We start from the raw sequence: 16263 nt of genomic DNA, 5'->3' as shown, positions 1-16263 counted from the left end.
TTGTAGCAAGAGACCTGGCAGACTCCATGCTCAGGGGCTGCTAACTGGTGAAGTCAGGGCAGGTCACTGTGGACAAGAGATGTGCCCTCCATAAGGCCAGTGGAAACACATCGAAATCTGGTCAAAGCTGGGCATGGTCACACTTGGGTTAATGGAGTAAGCAGAAAGCAAAATGTTGGTAAAGATAAGATGTACGTGGATGAGGGGAGGGTGTCCAGTGTGTTGCTCTTCATCCTGGTGGCACAGTCCAGGACTGTATCATGCACCAGGCCTGGATAAGTCCCCATAGCTCCATCTGGGAGAATAACATGACTGTAACCTCAGATGCCTCCTTTGGGATGAAAAACAACCACAAAGTCAAGAGGGCATAGTCCTGAAATTCAACAGTGAGGGGCAAAATGCCCACCTTGGGGGTAAATGTAATTTTGGGTATCACTTAACTTGGAGCATGTGGTCATGTCACCTTATTATTATTTTAATACAGTGCTTTTGAAGACCTGCTGGAATGACAGAGAGGTTGCCCCTCCACCAAGACAGTATCTCAGTGTCCCATCCAAAACCCTAGTACAGTATTTGCAGAGAAATGTGCAGCCACCACAGAAATATGGTGGGAAAAAGTCATCTCCTTGTAGAGATGGGGAGAAGAAAGAGAAGACAAAAGCAAAGGGTGTGTATGAACTGTGTATATGACAGCAGAGAACCGAGTAATGACAGTGATATTATTATGTATGCTAATGGTTGCAACCCAAATTCAGGTGGCCTCATTGCTCGCAGAAGTAGGAACAGTGATTCCCACTATTCAAATTACTAAGCACTCAAAGAAATTAGCTGCGTGGTCCAAATGGGAAATGCTTTTGTCTGAAAAGGTGTGAGCTTGCTCAGTACAGCTACAAAAGTCATCTTTTTCTCACCTGCATTTCTAACAGTGGACCCCTGAAACATCCTTTCCAAAACACCCAGCTTCAACAATGGCATGTTTTGCTTCCGTAATTCCCCGCTGTCATTTTAATACAAAGAACAAAAAAGGAAACATCCAAAAAGCTCTTGGCATAACCCAAAAGAGGCCATGTTGCACTTTTTCCCTGGCTGTGCCTCACAAGTCACTTTATAGACAATAGCAGATTAATTATAACCACGGGTTTAACAAATCCCCATGACAAGGCATCCTTATTGTGGTAGAGACAGCATGCACTGAAATGATAGGGAGGAAATCTACTACTTTCCTATGTAAAAGTCTCTTGGTGGGCTTGCTACAACTGAAAGCTAGCAGGGCTGCTCTCACTGAGCCATGTTGGGCACACCAAGCGTGACTTTGCAGACTGCAATGTCATTTGTAGCAAGGGCTTGGGTGATGGCAATGACAGGGAAAGAGAGGGGTTAATGTTGCTTGATTCAGCTGGCCGACATTTTGAATGCTTTGCTGAAAGGAGGCCATGAAACTCAGAGCAGAGGAAGAAATGAGACTGGGAAAAATTAAAGCAGATACTTTAATCAAGGACATTTATCAAGACACCTCTCTGTGGTAGCATTAGTTAGATGTTCCTCTGGATCGAGAGATGGAGCGGAAGGCTGCATCTCTTTCCTGAGCTCGCACCTTCCCACATTCACAAAAACACTTCTCTTAGCTAAAAATGTACTGACTTAAATTTTAGTACAAATGCATTCAGAAATCAGAAAAAAAAAAAATCTGCATAAAACAGTGAGATGTTCTTCAAAGCAAGTCCCAGGGGCAGTGCCCACCTTAAGCTCAGAGTAAGAAGTGAAGCAATGCTCATGTGTAGCATTCACTATTATTTATTATTCATTCTTTGCTGCCTGCATTTCCCCAACTTGCTGAGAGCATCACCAAAGTCAGTTCGTCAGCCCATGCCTGGGCTGGGAGGGAAGGCTACCTGCAGACCCTGTCCCACAACACGTCCTTTCCAGTGGCTATTTTGTCAAATAGCAAAATTTTGTCTCCCAGGCAAAATAATGCCAAATTTGTGAAGACAGAGGAACACAAAACTAGGGCCATATGTGAACAGTGATCACTCAGCACCAGACAGATCTTCCTGGCCATGCATAAAACAGGTACCATCTGCTCTGTGTCCACCCGCATCATCCTCTACGCTTTAAAGACCTAATGTGATGTCTTACTGATGCTTCCTCCCTGCTACTGCCTTTACTAATTCCCTGAATTGATCTGTCCCATGCACTGAACTAGGCAGAAACCCTTCAGGAAAAAAAAAAAAAATAAAAAGTGATCACATCATCATACCAAAAAATGGAGATACAGAAGGACAACTTTTGAAACATGAAAAAGCTTCTTTCAATAAAGGTTGTGGTATTTAGTATTTGCCATACATAAATGAAAAAGAAAACACTATGCTCTGCATTAATGGAACATAAATGTTGCAATCCCCAAATCCAGAAATAATAGGTAGAAAACACCTCTAATTCTACTGCTTTAAAAATACTTCTTTTTATTTTATTTTATTTTATTTTATTTTATTTTATTTTATTTTATTTTATTTTATTTTATTTATTTTATTTTATTTTATTTGCATATCTTGCTTAACGACAGATCCCTTTTTGGATTGTCTGCTAAGGCAACTTTTACTAGGAACTGCCTGCTTCAAAATATTGCTGAAGTAGTCAAATTCAGCACTTAAAACTGACAAAAAGAAAGAAAACTTGTATTTTTTGGCTGCCAGACTCACTAAGGGAAAGTATTTCACAGAAATGTCTCATCAATCTATTGTCACAATGCATTTTTAAGTGTTTGGGTAAGGCTAAGGATGTACTGATCTTTTTGGAATGGAATATTCTTATACTGCATTTCAGTATTCATCAATTTCTATTTTTTCATGAGAATATTGCTACGCAAAGAAACTAATACTATCTTTTATTGAATATTATTGTTGACATGAAATTAGTCAGTTTTGGAATTTTACTTTGTTAAATCTTTATTTTGTGTTTTTGTTCCTTCTTTTTTTTTTTTTTTTTTTTTTTTTTTTTAAGTTTCATGGGAGAAGAGGAAAATTTTCTATCTGGATTCTCTTGAAAAGGAAAATTTCCATTCTCTTCCATTTCTATTTAGTTCCTCTTAGCCAGGAATTCAAAACTGTTTCCATTTACTGGTTGTTTTATTCTGAGCTTGGTAGGTCCCAGCTCCAGGCCAAGAACACCAAAGGAAGGACCTTCCTTCCAGCCAGGCCAGGGCTGGGGTGCTTTAGCAGATGGGTGCACGTGAGAAACCTACTTTGCTGTTTTTTTTTTTTTTTTTTTTTTTAGTTAAAATATATATACATATATGTATATATTTTTGTGGTCTCTGAAGACTTCCATTAGTACTAAATTCAAAAGACGTTTATTATTTCATTGTGTAATTTGTGTTAAATGTCCAAAGAAGCTTAATTCCTCCCTTCCCTCCCCTGAGCAAACCAACAAACTGGCAGCTTTGGTCTTTGGTTTTGAAACAATGGTTTCCACTGAAGCTTTAAAAGAAATCGAATCCTGCATATTTTCCTCCTTTCTTAACTGTTACAAAAGCTTATTTTAACACGTACAGCACATTTGACGTGCCTTTTAAAAGGAAAAGCATCCTTTAACATAGCATGGAGTCAAAGCACCAGCAAACCACATTTTTTTTTTTTTTTTTTTTTTTTTTTACCTTTCCACATGGTCAACGTTGCCTGCCACGCCGACCCCTCCAATGGTATATATTTTCCCATCGTACACCAGACTGTTATGTCGACACCTGGGGACTGTCATTCGGGACACGAGGTTCCAGTTATCGAGCAAGGACATGTAACACCAGACATCGGCGAGTGTGACACCCGACTCCATGCCGCCTGGCACCAACATGCGGGCGAGGGAAAGAAAAGGGGAGAATTACATGAGCGCCTGGAACGGCAGAAGCTCTGCACACAGCAATCAAAGCCAGTTACAAAGTAAAAACTCTTCAAATGACATTTGACTAATTAAAATAAATCACCCTCAATACCGAGCATCTGTTCCGATGATGCATATCTGTGTCATTTATTCATGCGTCCCAAAGGCTGTTTTTTTTTTTTTTTTTTTTTTTTTTTTTTATTAGATGACATGAAGAAATCAAGATGTCAGACTATGAGGGACATGTACGTAAGGGGATAGACCCTTCCTAATGTTCATAAATAACTTTCAGTCTATTAAATTACTGCAACACTTGCAAGAAGGTGTCAAGAGGCAGAGCCTATCTTGGCTTTTGAGACACAGTCCAGTCTGAAATGTAAATGCTTAATACATTGATGGATGGAAGCAGCACATACATGGGCAAAACAAAGCCAGTGCTTGCAATGTAGGCTTGATGCCTAATTTTCAGGGACAAATTCCTTATTTATTTTCATTTGCTGATGAAAGGAAGTACCAGATGTACTGCTCATGTAAAACAGTTTCAGATGCTCAAGTGAAATCACAGAATCATAGAATGGTTTGAGTTAAGGGGCCTTAAAGATCGTCTGTTCCAACCCCCTGCCATGGCTGGGGACACCCCCACCATCAGGTTGCCCAAAGCCCCATCCATCCTGGCTTTGAACACCTCCAAATATGGGGCATCCACAGCTTCTCTGGGCAATCTGTTTCAGTGCCTCACCTCCCTCATTGTAAAGAATTTCTTCCTTATATCTAATCTAAACCTACCCTCTTTTAGTTTAAAGCCATTACTCCTTGTCCTATCCCTACACCCCCTGAAAAAGAGTCTCTCCCAGCGTTCCTGTAGTTTAGGCACTGGAAAGCCGCTGTAAGGTCTCCCCAGAGCCTTCTCTTCTCCAGGCTGAACAACCCCAACTCCCTCAGCCTGGCTTCACAGGAGAGGTGCTCCAGCCCTCTGATCATCCTTGTGGCCCTCCTCTGGACTCACTCCAACATGTTCATGTTCTTTTTATGTTGCGGACTCCAGAGCTGAATGCAGCACTCTAGGAGGGGTCTCATGAGAGTGGAGCAGAGGGAGAGAATCACCTCCCTTTATCTGTTGGCCATGCTTCTTTGGATGCAGCCCAGGAAATGGTTGGCTTTTTGAATTTTTATATTGGTTTTCTGAAATACTTATTTTGGTCAGTTTTAAACTTCTGACTGAAGATTCCAGTGTAGCTACTTAGTGGGTGCCTTAATGGGTATCCCCACTTTGAAGCACAAAGAGGTTAAATGATTTATCTGAGACCACACCAGGAGTCTGTGCTGGAGCCAGGAGAAGAAATGAGACTCTCAGTTCTGTGGTTTAATGACAAACCCAGGCTTTTGCCTTCCTTTTTCGCTCTCCAAAACTATGCTATGCAGCGTGGAGTCCAGTACTTTGAGCTTGTGGGGAGTTCATTCCCACTTTTGTTGGTTTCCCTTCCCTTTTTCCTGTTTCTTAATGTTTTAGCAAAACAAAATACCACTGGCGCTCTGCTAAGTTTCCAGCCATTCAGGACTTCCAGCTTTCCTATTTTATCCATCGAATACCATCAGCTCATTCATCCAGATTCAAGGGAAAGAGCTGAAAGAAGTTTTAAGTTTATGATTCAGTGACTTTTGCCAGCAGGTAAGGCACAGTCTAAAATATCTCTACATATTGTAAAGTGTCTCAGCTAAGAATAACTACAAGTCAGCCTCTCACTAAAAGCTTCATAGAAGGCTTTTGCTCCGGCTCCAAAAAGAACATGGGTAAAAAACGTCAAGAAATAATTTCCAATCAATCCTTGGAGCCTCTATGCAGTTTTAATGGAATTTATCACCACAGGCAGCAATTTTCTGTGGAAAATGCAGTGAGGAGACTCCATACAGGAAAAGACAACAGCTGTAACCCCTTACTGGTACTGCCTGGTGCATCTGTGCTCCCAGCTCCATCCTCAGCTCGCACACATCCGCACCTCCCTGCCCAAGCTCCTCTCTTCATCAAAAAACATCCGCTCTGCTGCCATCAGCTCAAGCCATCGCCTGGTGGGAATTCCTTTTTGCCTTCCAGCCAAGCAGAGGTACCACAAGACTGCGAATAACCAGAGCCTGTGATGCTGCAGGCGCAGAGCAGACTTTGGGAGTTAAAGCCTTTTAGGGAGTGTGGTCTCAGTTTCATTGAAACTAAGAAGATTATAGGGCTAGTGACTACTGTCAAAAGAGAGGTTTCAAAAACAAGTACACAAAGTGAATGCTCCTGTAAGCAAATACTGTAAGTGTAGGTCACATATTCAGTAGTTCAGCCTGTCTGTCTCAAATTCCATAACCCACCATTTAGACTCAACTACAGCCAATATTTTAAATTGTGTTACTATGGCACTGAAACCTCTTTGCATGCTTGATGGTTGTCAGACCTCTTTTCTTCATGTTGCAAATGCAAAATATTGCTGTTGACTTCTTTGAGGGAATGCTAACGTGGCAGAGAAATGGGAATAATAAAAGCAGGGAAATCCCTCTTCCCTTTCCCAACCTCCCTCCCACTTGTCTGTAATTTAATTATTTATTTATATTCCCTAGAAGCAGCACATCCTTCTTTGTTTGCACTGCCTACGTTGTAAGGAGGAAACTTTTATCCCAGCCCCATATATTTGCTGCTTACCTGAGAGATAAATGTTGTCTCCAGCGCTGACCACACTGAAAAACTCTCGATCATAGAAGGGGAGGCTGGCCAAGGGGTACCACTTGTTGTTTTGAGGATTTAAGCAAGTGACTGCTGTTAAAGCACGTTGATTCATGCCAATCATCTGACGACCCCCAACTAAGACTATCACCTCAGCTACACCTAGGGTTCAACAAGCAGAACAGCATTTTAAAAAAGCGGTATCTCTCAAACAGGCAGGAGCCTATAACAAGGTACTCGGCAATCAGGGTAGTTTTAACTTGTTGTATAGATACTGTATAAACTGTCTTAGGCTGTGCAACTAAGCCAGGAAGGGTGAGGAAAAAGGAAGTATGTGTGGGGAGAACAATGGGCGAGGAGCAACAGGCAAGCATCCTAGGGATAACTGGGGAGGTAGCATGTCATCTGGACAAAATTCAAGGGGGAAAGAAACAAAAAAAAATATTCCCTCTAAAGATGTCCATTGACTTCCCCAGTCTTTGGGTGAGACACACGTATCAAATCTTTGTTCCACTGAAGAAGATGGGAATTTTGTTGATAATTGTGACATCACTGAAGCTTGGCCATTATCCAGGTAAAGGATGTTTGGGCTGTAACCTGAAGGTGTTCTCACACAGCTAGCACCTGCAGATTTAGCCTAGAGTGATATTTCTTCATCATGAATTTCCTTCTCCATATGGATAGTTTGACCCACAGCACACAAGGTGTACTGCAAGCCAAGTTATCTGCTGGTGCAAATGGACAACATTTTGCAGCCCAAACCTTTTGGACAGAAGTTTTGCAATGCAAATCTCACATTTTTTTTTTTTTTTTTCACTTCCACTTTACTCCTAGCTACGGCTACACTGAATCTGATCTGAAACTCTCTCCAGACTTGGAGTCCCTTGTAGTGGACTCCAGGGATGGGTCACAGTTTAATTCTCAGGTGTTTTCTGGCTCTAACCCCAAAGTTCTGGGGATAGTTTTGATTCAAGGCTTAGCAGAGCGTTAACATCTTTCTGTGGCAATGTAAGCTTGGTGCAATTTGTTGCCAGGAAGGGTAGGCTCAGAAGCAGGACCATGAGGCCATGAGCTGGATGAAAATTCCACTTCAGGAGCTGTACTTGTGGCCAGACCCATTGCTGTGATCTGTTACGGTGCCCAGTTTAGAGACAAGTGCATACTGGCAGTGAGGTCAAAAGCCCAGAAGTGAGCCTGCCTGCCGGCAGAGAGATCAGGAGGTGCAGCACTGAGCAATGCTTCTTTACAAGAATGGATTATCATCACTCGTCATTAGCTTTTAAAAAATACATATTTGTGTCATTCCAACAAGGTTTCTCTCTTACAAGTTATTAAGTGGAAATGCTGTACGGTTTTAAATAAATATTTCTCAGTAAAAAGAGATCATTATTTTTGCGACATACGAGAAAATCTAATCACCTGTGTGAGACATAACTTGATTATAATCAATGACCTCGAGAGAGCGTGCGACATGCTGCAGTGAGTCCACAAAGGGTGTTTAGAGATCCTTTGTGCCTCCATGAATGCCGTTGATATGCAAAATAACATGATTCTATATAATTAGACTCTGACCTAAAAAACTATAATCACCCTCTCTTACCCCGCGAGAATCACTTTTCCCTCATCAACAAGCTTCTGGAAATGGTTCACATTACACCTACAATTTTATATACATAAAATAAGCACTTTTCAAAAATCCCTTCAAACATCACACCATTAGTCGTCTTCAATGAAAGACTTTTTAGGGTAGATTGTTATTGAAAGTCCTCTACACTTCATCCTTCTGAAAGGTGCCTTGATGAGAGTCTCCAGAAGCGGGAAATGATGTAGTCTGATATGCCATCTCTGTGCCACATTAGCATTAGTGGCAGCTTGTGACAGAAAGTTTTTGCCTGGCTTTGTGATTGTGCTTACAGGAGGCAGAAGTATCGGTAGCGCATTAAAACAATTCACCTATTTCATTCGACTCCTGGAAGTAGTTTTGATATGATATTTGTATCAGTGTTCAACAAATATTTAGGATATTTCTAACAGTACGTGATACGGGCTCACTACGTGATACGGGCTCTTCTGGCAAATTGGACACTTTTTTTTTTTTTTTTTACATGTATTTTTCCCAAAAGGAAAATATGTGCATTCCTCAGATGAGAAACCTTTTGAAGCACTACGGCTCTCCCTAGCTGCTGGAATTTTTAAAAGGGAATATATCCTGTGTGATCCATTTGTTTTGGAGGCAGCAAACAGCCTGAACTGGTACCTGCATGACTAAGGGTATGAAAATAATGTATTTACATAGGGCTGTGAAAGTGAAGCTGTTTTATGAATATTAATCACCTGCAAGAGGCCGGATGGCAAAGAAGCAAATGTTATCGTTCACCTGTTCCTGCAGCTGGAGAAGTGAGGCACGGAGGGCAGTGGGGGGAATGTCAGTGTGCCTCACCATCTCTGCCAAAGCTAATAATTCATACAAATTAAGCTCCTTTTAAATCTAGTTTCCAGACTGTACACCTAAACTCCCACGTCTGACCCTTGGGAGAGGCTCCTCAATGCTTGAGCAAAGCAGAAATCGAAAACGGAGCTTGAAATTTTGCCAGGCTCAAATAGGCGAGGGAGCGAAGGGAAGGAGCCAAGGTCCATGGTGCATCCCTGGACAATCCCTGGCCATGCCCAGGCACAGAAATCGCTGGCCCAGCGAGCTGGTGTGGCTGAAGGAAGCTTTGCTTTACCTGCAGAGAGCCTGGGCCGGGTCCTCGGCGTCTGCATCTCCTGTCGGGCGTGCGGCAACATGTGATAACGCTTGGCTTCGTTCACCAGATCCCGGCAGGCCTCTGAAGACTTTATCAACTCCTCGTTGTCAACAACGTTTAGCAGATAGCTGGGATGGATGAAGGGGAGGCGCACCACTGCCAGCAGCTCCGCGGCGTACTGCAAAAAGAAGAGAAAATCATAGCACACTGAGGCCTTTGTTCAGCTGCTCGGCATCTCTGCCTCCTGCATTGCGAACAGTCCCCTGCCACCCAAGCTGGAAACACGCTCCCCTTGGAGCTGCCCTCGCCGCATGAATTTGGCAGCATGCAGTCCTGATGGATTGCCACAGATGCTGCACACATGTGCCAAGCCGTGCTCGGCGATCAGGTAGGAGAGAGGCGACGCAGCCCTCAGTGATCCCCCACCAAGGCTGGTTTTGGTCGCAGAGGGATTGAAAATAATTCTTGAAAAGGTGGCAACTCTTGTGAGATAGCACAGTATGGAGAGGGTTTGAAATAAAAGCTCAAACTCAGGCTGGATATAACACCTTATGCACTGGAGGCATGTGGTAAGAGTTCGAGTTTTCTGAATTAACCTTGAAATGTGAGAGTGGTTGCTACAGTGCAAAAAATAAAATAATAAAAAAAAAAGTTTGGCATTCTGGATGTGAAACAAAAGCTGGTAAATAGAGTAGATTTTAACTATCACTACAGCAGAGACTGAATAATACCATCCAATTTGCTATTTTTTTTTAATTAATAGCATTTATTTGTTGGTGAAACAAATCATGCACTTCTAGATTTTGGACAAGTCAGACTCCAGAGGGTGCTATACAAATACTGTCGGTAAGTTTCATCTTCTAAATAAATACATTAAACCTTGGAGGGCAAAGGACATCCGAGCAAATGAAGCTGTCTGTCACTGAACATGGCTTAAAGGAGAACAAAACCCCAAGAGAGAAAACTGCAGTCGAAAAACCATGAGCCCATCCCCAGATTATTCTTTTTATATGTAATTGCTTATATCACAACACAAGGCAGAGTACAGTGAGAAGCAGCATAACGGGAAAACGCGGTTCTTGAGAAGAAACACACACACACAGGATGCAAGCTAAGGGAGCACAGCAAGAAAAGATAATCTGTGTTAATAGATAGTCACATAACAGCGGCATCCAAAGACCCTGCCTGGGCCTGAGGCCAGGATGCGAATCAATATTCCTGAGGTCCATGAAACCCGTCCTGAGCAACGCTGGGCACCAGCAGCATCTGCTGGCCTGCGGATGCCTCTGGTCTTCCAGAAGCTACTTGGCTCTTGCAACTTTTTAAGCAGCAGGCCTGGCCCTGTCACACATGAGAGCCAAAGTCACAGCAGGAGCAGGGACAGGGATGGGGAGGGTCACTGTGAGGTGGGAGAGCTGCTGCCAGGCTCCTTCCTGGTGCTGGCCAGGCAGGTGAGGACACAGTGATGTTTGGGACTGCTTCCAGGGCTTCCCTTTTCCCAACCCAAATTGAAAAAGCAGGCTTAGTTTGGGAAGAAAACAGAGGATTTTTAATTCCAGAGGAAATACACTGCTTTCTTGCCCGAGAGCCACGTCAGCCTGGTGTGAACTCAGTTAACACCAGCACATAACCAGCTGTGGTGAGCTGAACCCTACCGTGCTGTCAGAGACAGGGCAGCAGGGAGCCCATCGGGGTCACAGGGTGATTTTAGGTAGGGCACAGAGGATTTAGGCCTAGCCACCCTGCTGCTGCTCGGTGCTAGAGAAGTGATGCAAAAGGCAGCAGAAAACGACAGCGCTCCTCTTCCGAAACAAATCCCAGGTGAGTGGAGAGCATCAGCTCCTCGCTGTTACCCCTGGCGTGGCACACATGGCCGGAGCTGCGTAAGGCTTGAGGTCACTCCATCAGCCTCCAAGCCAGGAAAGAAGAGACTCCTCTCTTTTCCCACGCTGAAATCCATTTGTAAGGCGCTCGCTAGGAGGTGAAATGGCTGATCTCCTTCCCCAGAGTCACAAATGTCAGGCACTTGGCTGCAGATATTGTAATGTCATTAAGCGGTAACTTGTAGGAGAGGGAGCAGTGGACATATGGCAGTGGGTGGCAAAGCTCTGATTGCAGGAAGCGCTTTTTTTAAAGAAGGTTGGGGGCGTTTAACCTTACAAGGGAGCCAAGATGAAACGTGGAATCGGGACACGGGAATAATGCGGATAGCGGGTGCATGGGGATGAGCCAGACAACCCCCCGCGGGGAGGTTAATCCCCATCACAGGCTGCTTAGGAAGGAGAAAGAGCTGCTACAGGGCAGTTTAAATAAAGTTGTAAAACACACACAACACACAACCACAGAAGAGCAAGCAACTTCCCTCGGTGCTGTGGGACATCCCACAGCTGCTCCCGAGGGAGCAGCCATATCATGAAGAAAGACAAAACACAAACAGTTGAGCCACTAAATTAGGATGTGTGGTCTGACGTGCACCAGGGTGGCCCAAAGTTTGGTTTAAGATTTGGAAGAGAGCAGGGCTGGACCATTCCCTGGGGCTCTGCAATGTGACTGCCCCCTTTCCCCAGTTTCCTAGAATAAACGGGGCATTACCACTGTTTTAGCAAGGTGAGCTCTTCCTCACACTCACCCACCTTCTTTAATTAGATAAGTGAGAAAATGTGATACTGTTTCTCTCCTTTATTCCCCCTCCCTCCTCCTTTGTCTGAGCTCGTGGCTTATTTTGAAGGAGAATAGTAATTAGAACATGTTGCTTCCTTTCATCAGCTTGAAAGTCAATGTCACATATCAAAACCCATGTCGCTTTTCACTCTTATGGTTCCCCCTGCACAAACAGCAAGAAAAAGCTCTGTGTGTGTGTGTGCACACAACCACGTGCAGGCGTGATTTGGGCTCGTTGCTGATGGCATTAAGGGTACGCGGTGTTTTTTACCAAGGGATTTGAAGAGTATGTACCATCACACTGTCTCTAGAAGAGAGGAGAGGCTTTTATAAACCAATGGCTTCTCACACCAGCTCTTTTAAGCACTATAGTCAAGGGTGAATTTCATTTAGCCTCACTGATTTAAGAACATTCAAGTGATTTAGGCAATCAGCAGCCTTTTTCTTTTTGGATTCTCCCTCACGATAGCTTCCTAGCTCTGTTAGCTATGATTGTATTAAATATCCTACTACTATTATCCTTTTCATTTAAGACTAGAATAAGCACTGTAAAGCATTTCAACCTTCTTACCATCTGTTATTTGCTCTCCATTCTCTCTTGTCTTTCCGGTGTTCCTTACACAGTTACGAAATGTCGACTCTAGCTACTGATGGCACTATTTTTCATTAAAACAGCAAAATACCTGCACAGGGCACTTTGCCAAAGTCTGCAGACCACAGCCTCCACTCCTTGGAGTTGTAGCTTGTGCCTGTAACACTGGCACAAGCTAATTTTCTTCTCACTACTGTGCTGCAGGTGCTGGCTGGACAAGCAGAAATAGTTCTCAGATCTTTGCTGGGAGTCACTTTCAGCTAGTCTACAACCTGCATTACACACGGGGGTTAAGCACAAAATATTAACAGCCCTTTCTGGCCTAAAACTGGGAGCTATCAGCTCATAGACACAGGAGACCATGCCTCAGGTGCTATGAAAACAGACACTATTATGCAAAATGTAATGAATAGATTGTCTGAAATGCTAGGCAGGTTTTTGGGCAGCTTCAGGACTGGCTTTTCAGCTGATGCAAACCTCAGCATAGCTTCTGTTGGACCAAGGGAGCTGCTCAGGTTTTGCACCACCAGATCTAGCCCATAAACTCACTGCTGAGTGGTGATGAAGCCAGTCTCCTCCACAGTCCTGTGCATGGCCAGGGTGATCCTGCATGGACCAGGGCTCCACTGCCACATGAGCAAAGGCTTTTTGAGAAGTCACCAGGGCCTTGGTAGAGTGGTGACTTTGGAGAGGTGCTCTGTGGCTTCTTCAAGGCACCTACAGCACTGATAACAACTTTAGTGGCTGAATGGAAAGCAGTGTCTTCAGCCAGACTGCAAGCACAAATGTGTTTCATAAGGAACGGGAAAGAAAAAATCTTAGAGGAGATCTTATCTTCCCCTAATTACCTAACCGTTTGGGGTGAGATCCAGCTCTAGATTAAACTCCTAAGTAAGTACATACATGCACGCATTTACTTGTCAGCTAGACATGTGTAAACGTTATAATTAATAAGGATCTAGCCAACACACTTAACACAGTCCCCAGAGCAATCTGAGCTGACTGAATGCATCACACACCAGGGGAAGCAGAGAATATCGATGTCCCCTTCTGGCCTAAAACTGCGAGCTATCAGCTCCTGGGAGAGGAATAGCATGCCTCAGATCATGCCTATGACCACGCCACATTAAGATGTCTGCAAGGAGATGTCAACCCAAAGTGGAGGGTGATTAATTCACCTGTCTGGTGGGAATTTCTGTCTGTTTGCCCTGGGCACTCTGCTTGGAAGGTCGCAGTCACACTACAGGAAAGCCTCGGTGTTATCACTGGGTGAATGTTGACTGGGACAAATATAGGATAAACACATTTTGCTATAGCTTGAAGTTGACCTTTACAGATGTTTAGGCTTTCTCTGATAATCTGTTCATTTTCATACATACAGCTACTCCCATCATGGCAGGCAAGCCAGAGCTTGACCAAAGTAGATTACACAACCGTTGAATGCTGTTTTTATTCCTTGCTTGGTACTTTGAGTACATTTACTTTGCTAAACTTTTTGTGACATTTTTTCTCCTACTAATTACATAGGTACTACGAACACTCGCTTGCAAGTGGGCTTTATTTTGCTGTCTTGTAACTCTCAGTTACAAAACCCTCTTCAGTATCACATTAAAAATAATCTTTTTGTACTCCAATCTCTAATCCAGTGAAAGCCTCACAGGTATTCTCCAAAAGGCCTCTCCGTGTGCTCTTGCATAGACTTGGGCTACAAGAGCATACAGTTAGTTTTAAAAGGAAATATGTTTACTGCTACAGAGTCAAATTTCCTGCTCCTTAAGTGTGACACTGGAAAGCTCTCAAGATTTTTAACATTTTTGAAGTAATGCCCAGAGAGGTTAAAATAATGTTTCCCTTATGCCTTGCAACTCATCCATCTCTCTCGCTTACTGCTGTTCCTACAAAGGTCCCTTTGTGCTGTCTGCCTAAAGAAACATGCTTTAGCCAGAAATACAGATAAAGAGCTTCGATTAGCCATGATGGGGTTTTGCTCCAATAAAGTGTTGTTTCTGCTCTTTATGCATAATCTCAGAGAGGTTTTAAAACACTAGAAATAAGGAATATATTCGGTCCATCTGAGAGAGGGTGAGGAGACTTATGCTGTCCCCCATAAAACCGGATTCAGCCTGACTGCAGGGCCCTCCTTGCACGGAGAAAGCCATTGGGGACAAACCTGAAGCAGCACCGGCTCCCTGCTGGACAAAACCCCTCTAGGTGTGAAGATACTATCTGAAGGTGCTCTAATTATGAAACAAAGAGCACACCCACCCCGCAGCAGGGTGCCCAAGCTCTGTGCCCCAGCGAGTGCTGGAGCTGCGGCTGCTGAGCCAGAAGATGCTCGAGCAGCTCCAGCCCAGTGCTGTGCCACTTTGCCCTTCTCAGAAATACGCCCTCTGGGGCTGTGTTTTCACGGTCGTGCTGTGCTGGTTGGTAATTAGGGTGCTTGCTTTGATGTATCTAACCCCTAGGGATTACACAGGCACGCTCTGTTTCCAGTAACCCCTTGCACATTCCTATCTCCCAAGGTCACGTCCAAACCCAGCCTAAGCTCTCGGCTGTGCTCGGTATGTATTAATCACCCGCATTGACTTCTTGGAATTGCAGTGTTGCCTTCAGATTAAGCCAAAAAGGCTGGCAGCATGGCAGCTGAGAGCCTCATAATATCATGAGATAAACGTGGCAAAAAACCTGGTTTGCAGGCTCTGGGCTCACACAGGGACTCGGCAGGGGGACGCCACATGTATAAATCCAATGCCTAGCAAGAAGAAAAGAGCAGCCCCTCTGTCTTCCTGAAATCAGGTTTCAACGTGACATCTTTATGGCAGCACAGCTGACTAAACACAGTAATGTCATCAGTGCTGCATAACGGGAACTGCTGTCCTCTGCTCCAAACTGTTTGCAAAGCAGCACACAGCTAGGTATTTCTAGCGGTAATACGATGAGAGTTTTTTCTTTAAATGCACAGGCAGATAAATCATTAATTCACCGCAGCTGGAATTTACCTGATAATAAGGCTTAAAACCCCTCCATTTTTACTGTCTCATTGACTGTCATCTGTCAAACAAACACCCTAAATTCCCCCAAGGGTTTCTACAGCGGTCACTGGCATTTGCTGTTCAAACACCTGTATGCACACAGATGCACCACAAAAGCATGCTGCAAACAAGTAAATGGCTGAAGCTTGTATGATGCTTCACAAAATCAAATAAACTCCTGATACATACAGCCCTACAACACACAAATTCACGTGCAATAATTCCCTGAAATGCTTCTTGACTATGACACAAGATGATTTTGTTTCTGGAGGTTCTTGTGCAGCACTGGGGTATACAGCTGGGCACTGGTGAGGAGCTTCTTGTGTAGGTGTGTCTTTGCAAGGCCACTGCTTCAGCAAGAACTGAAAAGTATTTTGCAAAAATATTGGAAAATAAGTTGGAAAAGCCACAGGAATTAAGAGACAGAGAGGTCTGGGACAGGGGAGCTCCCCAAACAAAGTTAAACTCTTTAGAAAGAATTTAGTAGGTTTTCATTCAAGGGTATCCCTTTAAAAAATTAATGGTTTAGTACAGGAGGAATTTAATGAACTGCAAATTACACCCACACCTTCTTTGTGGGTCTCCTCTGCTTTTTTATGCTGCTTCTTCCTCCCATGTACTGTGAAGCACATGTTCCTACACTGATTCTGCTCCTGC

At 43.7% G+C, this 16263-nt stretch overlaps 1 protein-coding gene across 13 annotated transcripts in view; it reads right to left on the bottom strand.

Annotated features, from left to right (window-relative positions):
• KLHL29 (kelch like family member 29) overlaps positions 1–16263 on the bottom strand; it is a 390896-nt gene that overhangs the window by 26379 nt on the left and 348254 nt on the right. For all 13 annotated transcript variants that reach the window (XM_035321012.1, XM_035321021.1, XM_035321009.1 and 10 more), the window contains 3 exons: positions 9301–9499; positions 6554–6736; positions 3653–3833 (listed from right to left, as the gene is read on the bottom strand). In XM_035321012.1, coding sequence (XP_035176903.1) covers positions 3653–3833; positions 6554–6736; positions 9301–9499 — 563 coding nt within the window. The remainder of the gene's footprint in view (positions 1–3652; positions 3834–6553; positions 6737–9300; positions 9500–16263) is intronic.

Source organism: Oxyura jamaicensis, chromosome 3 (genome assembly GCF_011077185.1).
Source record: "Oxyura jamaicensis isolate SHBP4307 breed ruddy duck chromosome 3, BPBGC_Ojam_1.0, whole genome shotgun sequence".
NCBI classification, from domain to species: Eukaryota; Metazoa; Chordata; class Aves; order Anseriformes; family Anatidae; genus Oxyura; species Oxyura jamaicensis.
Note: the sequence above shows the minus strand (reverse complement) of the source record. Positions and strands in the feature narration are given on the sequence as shown.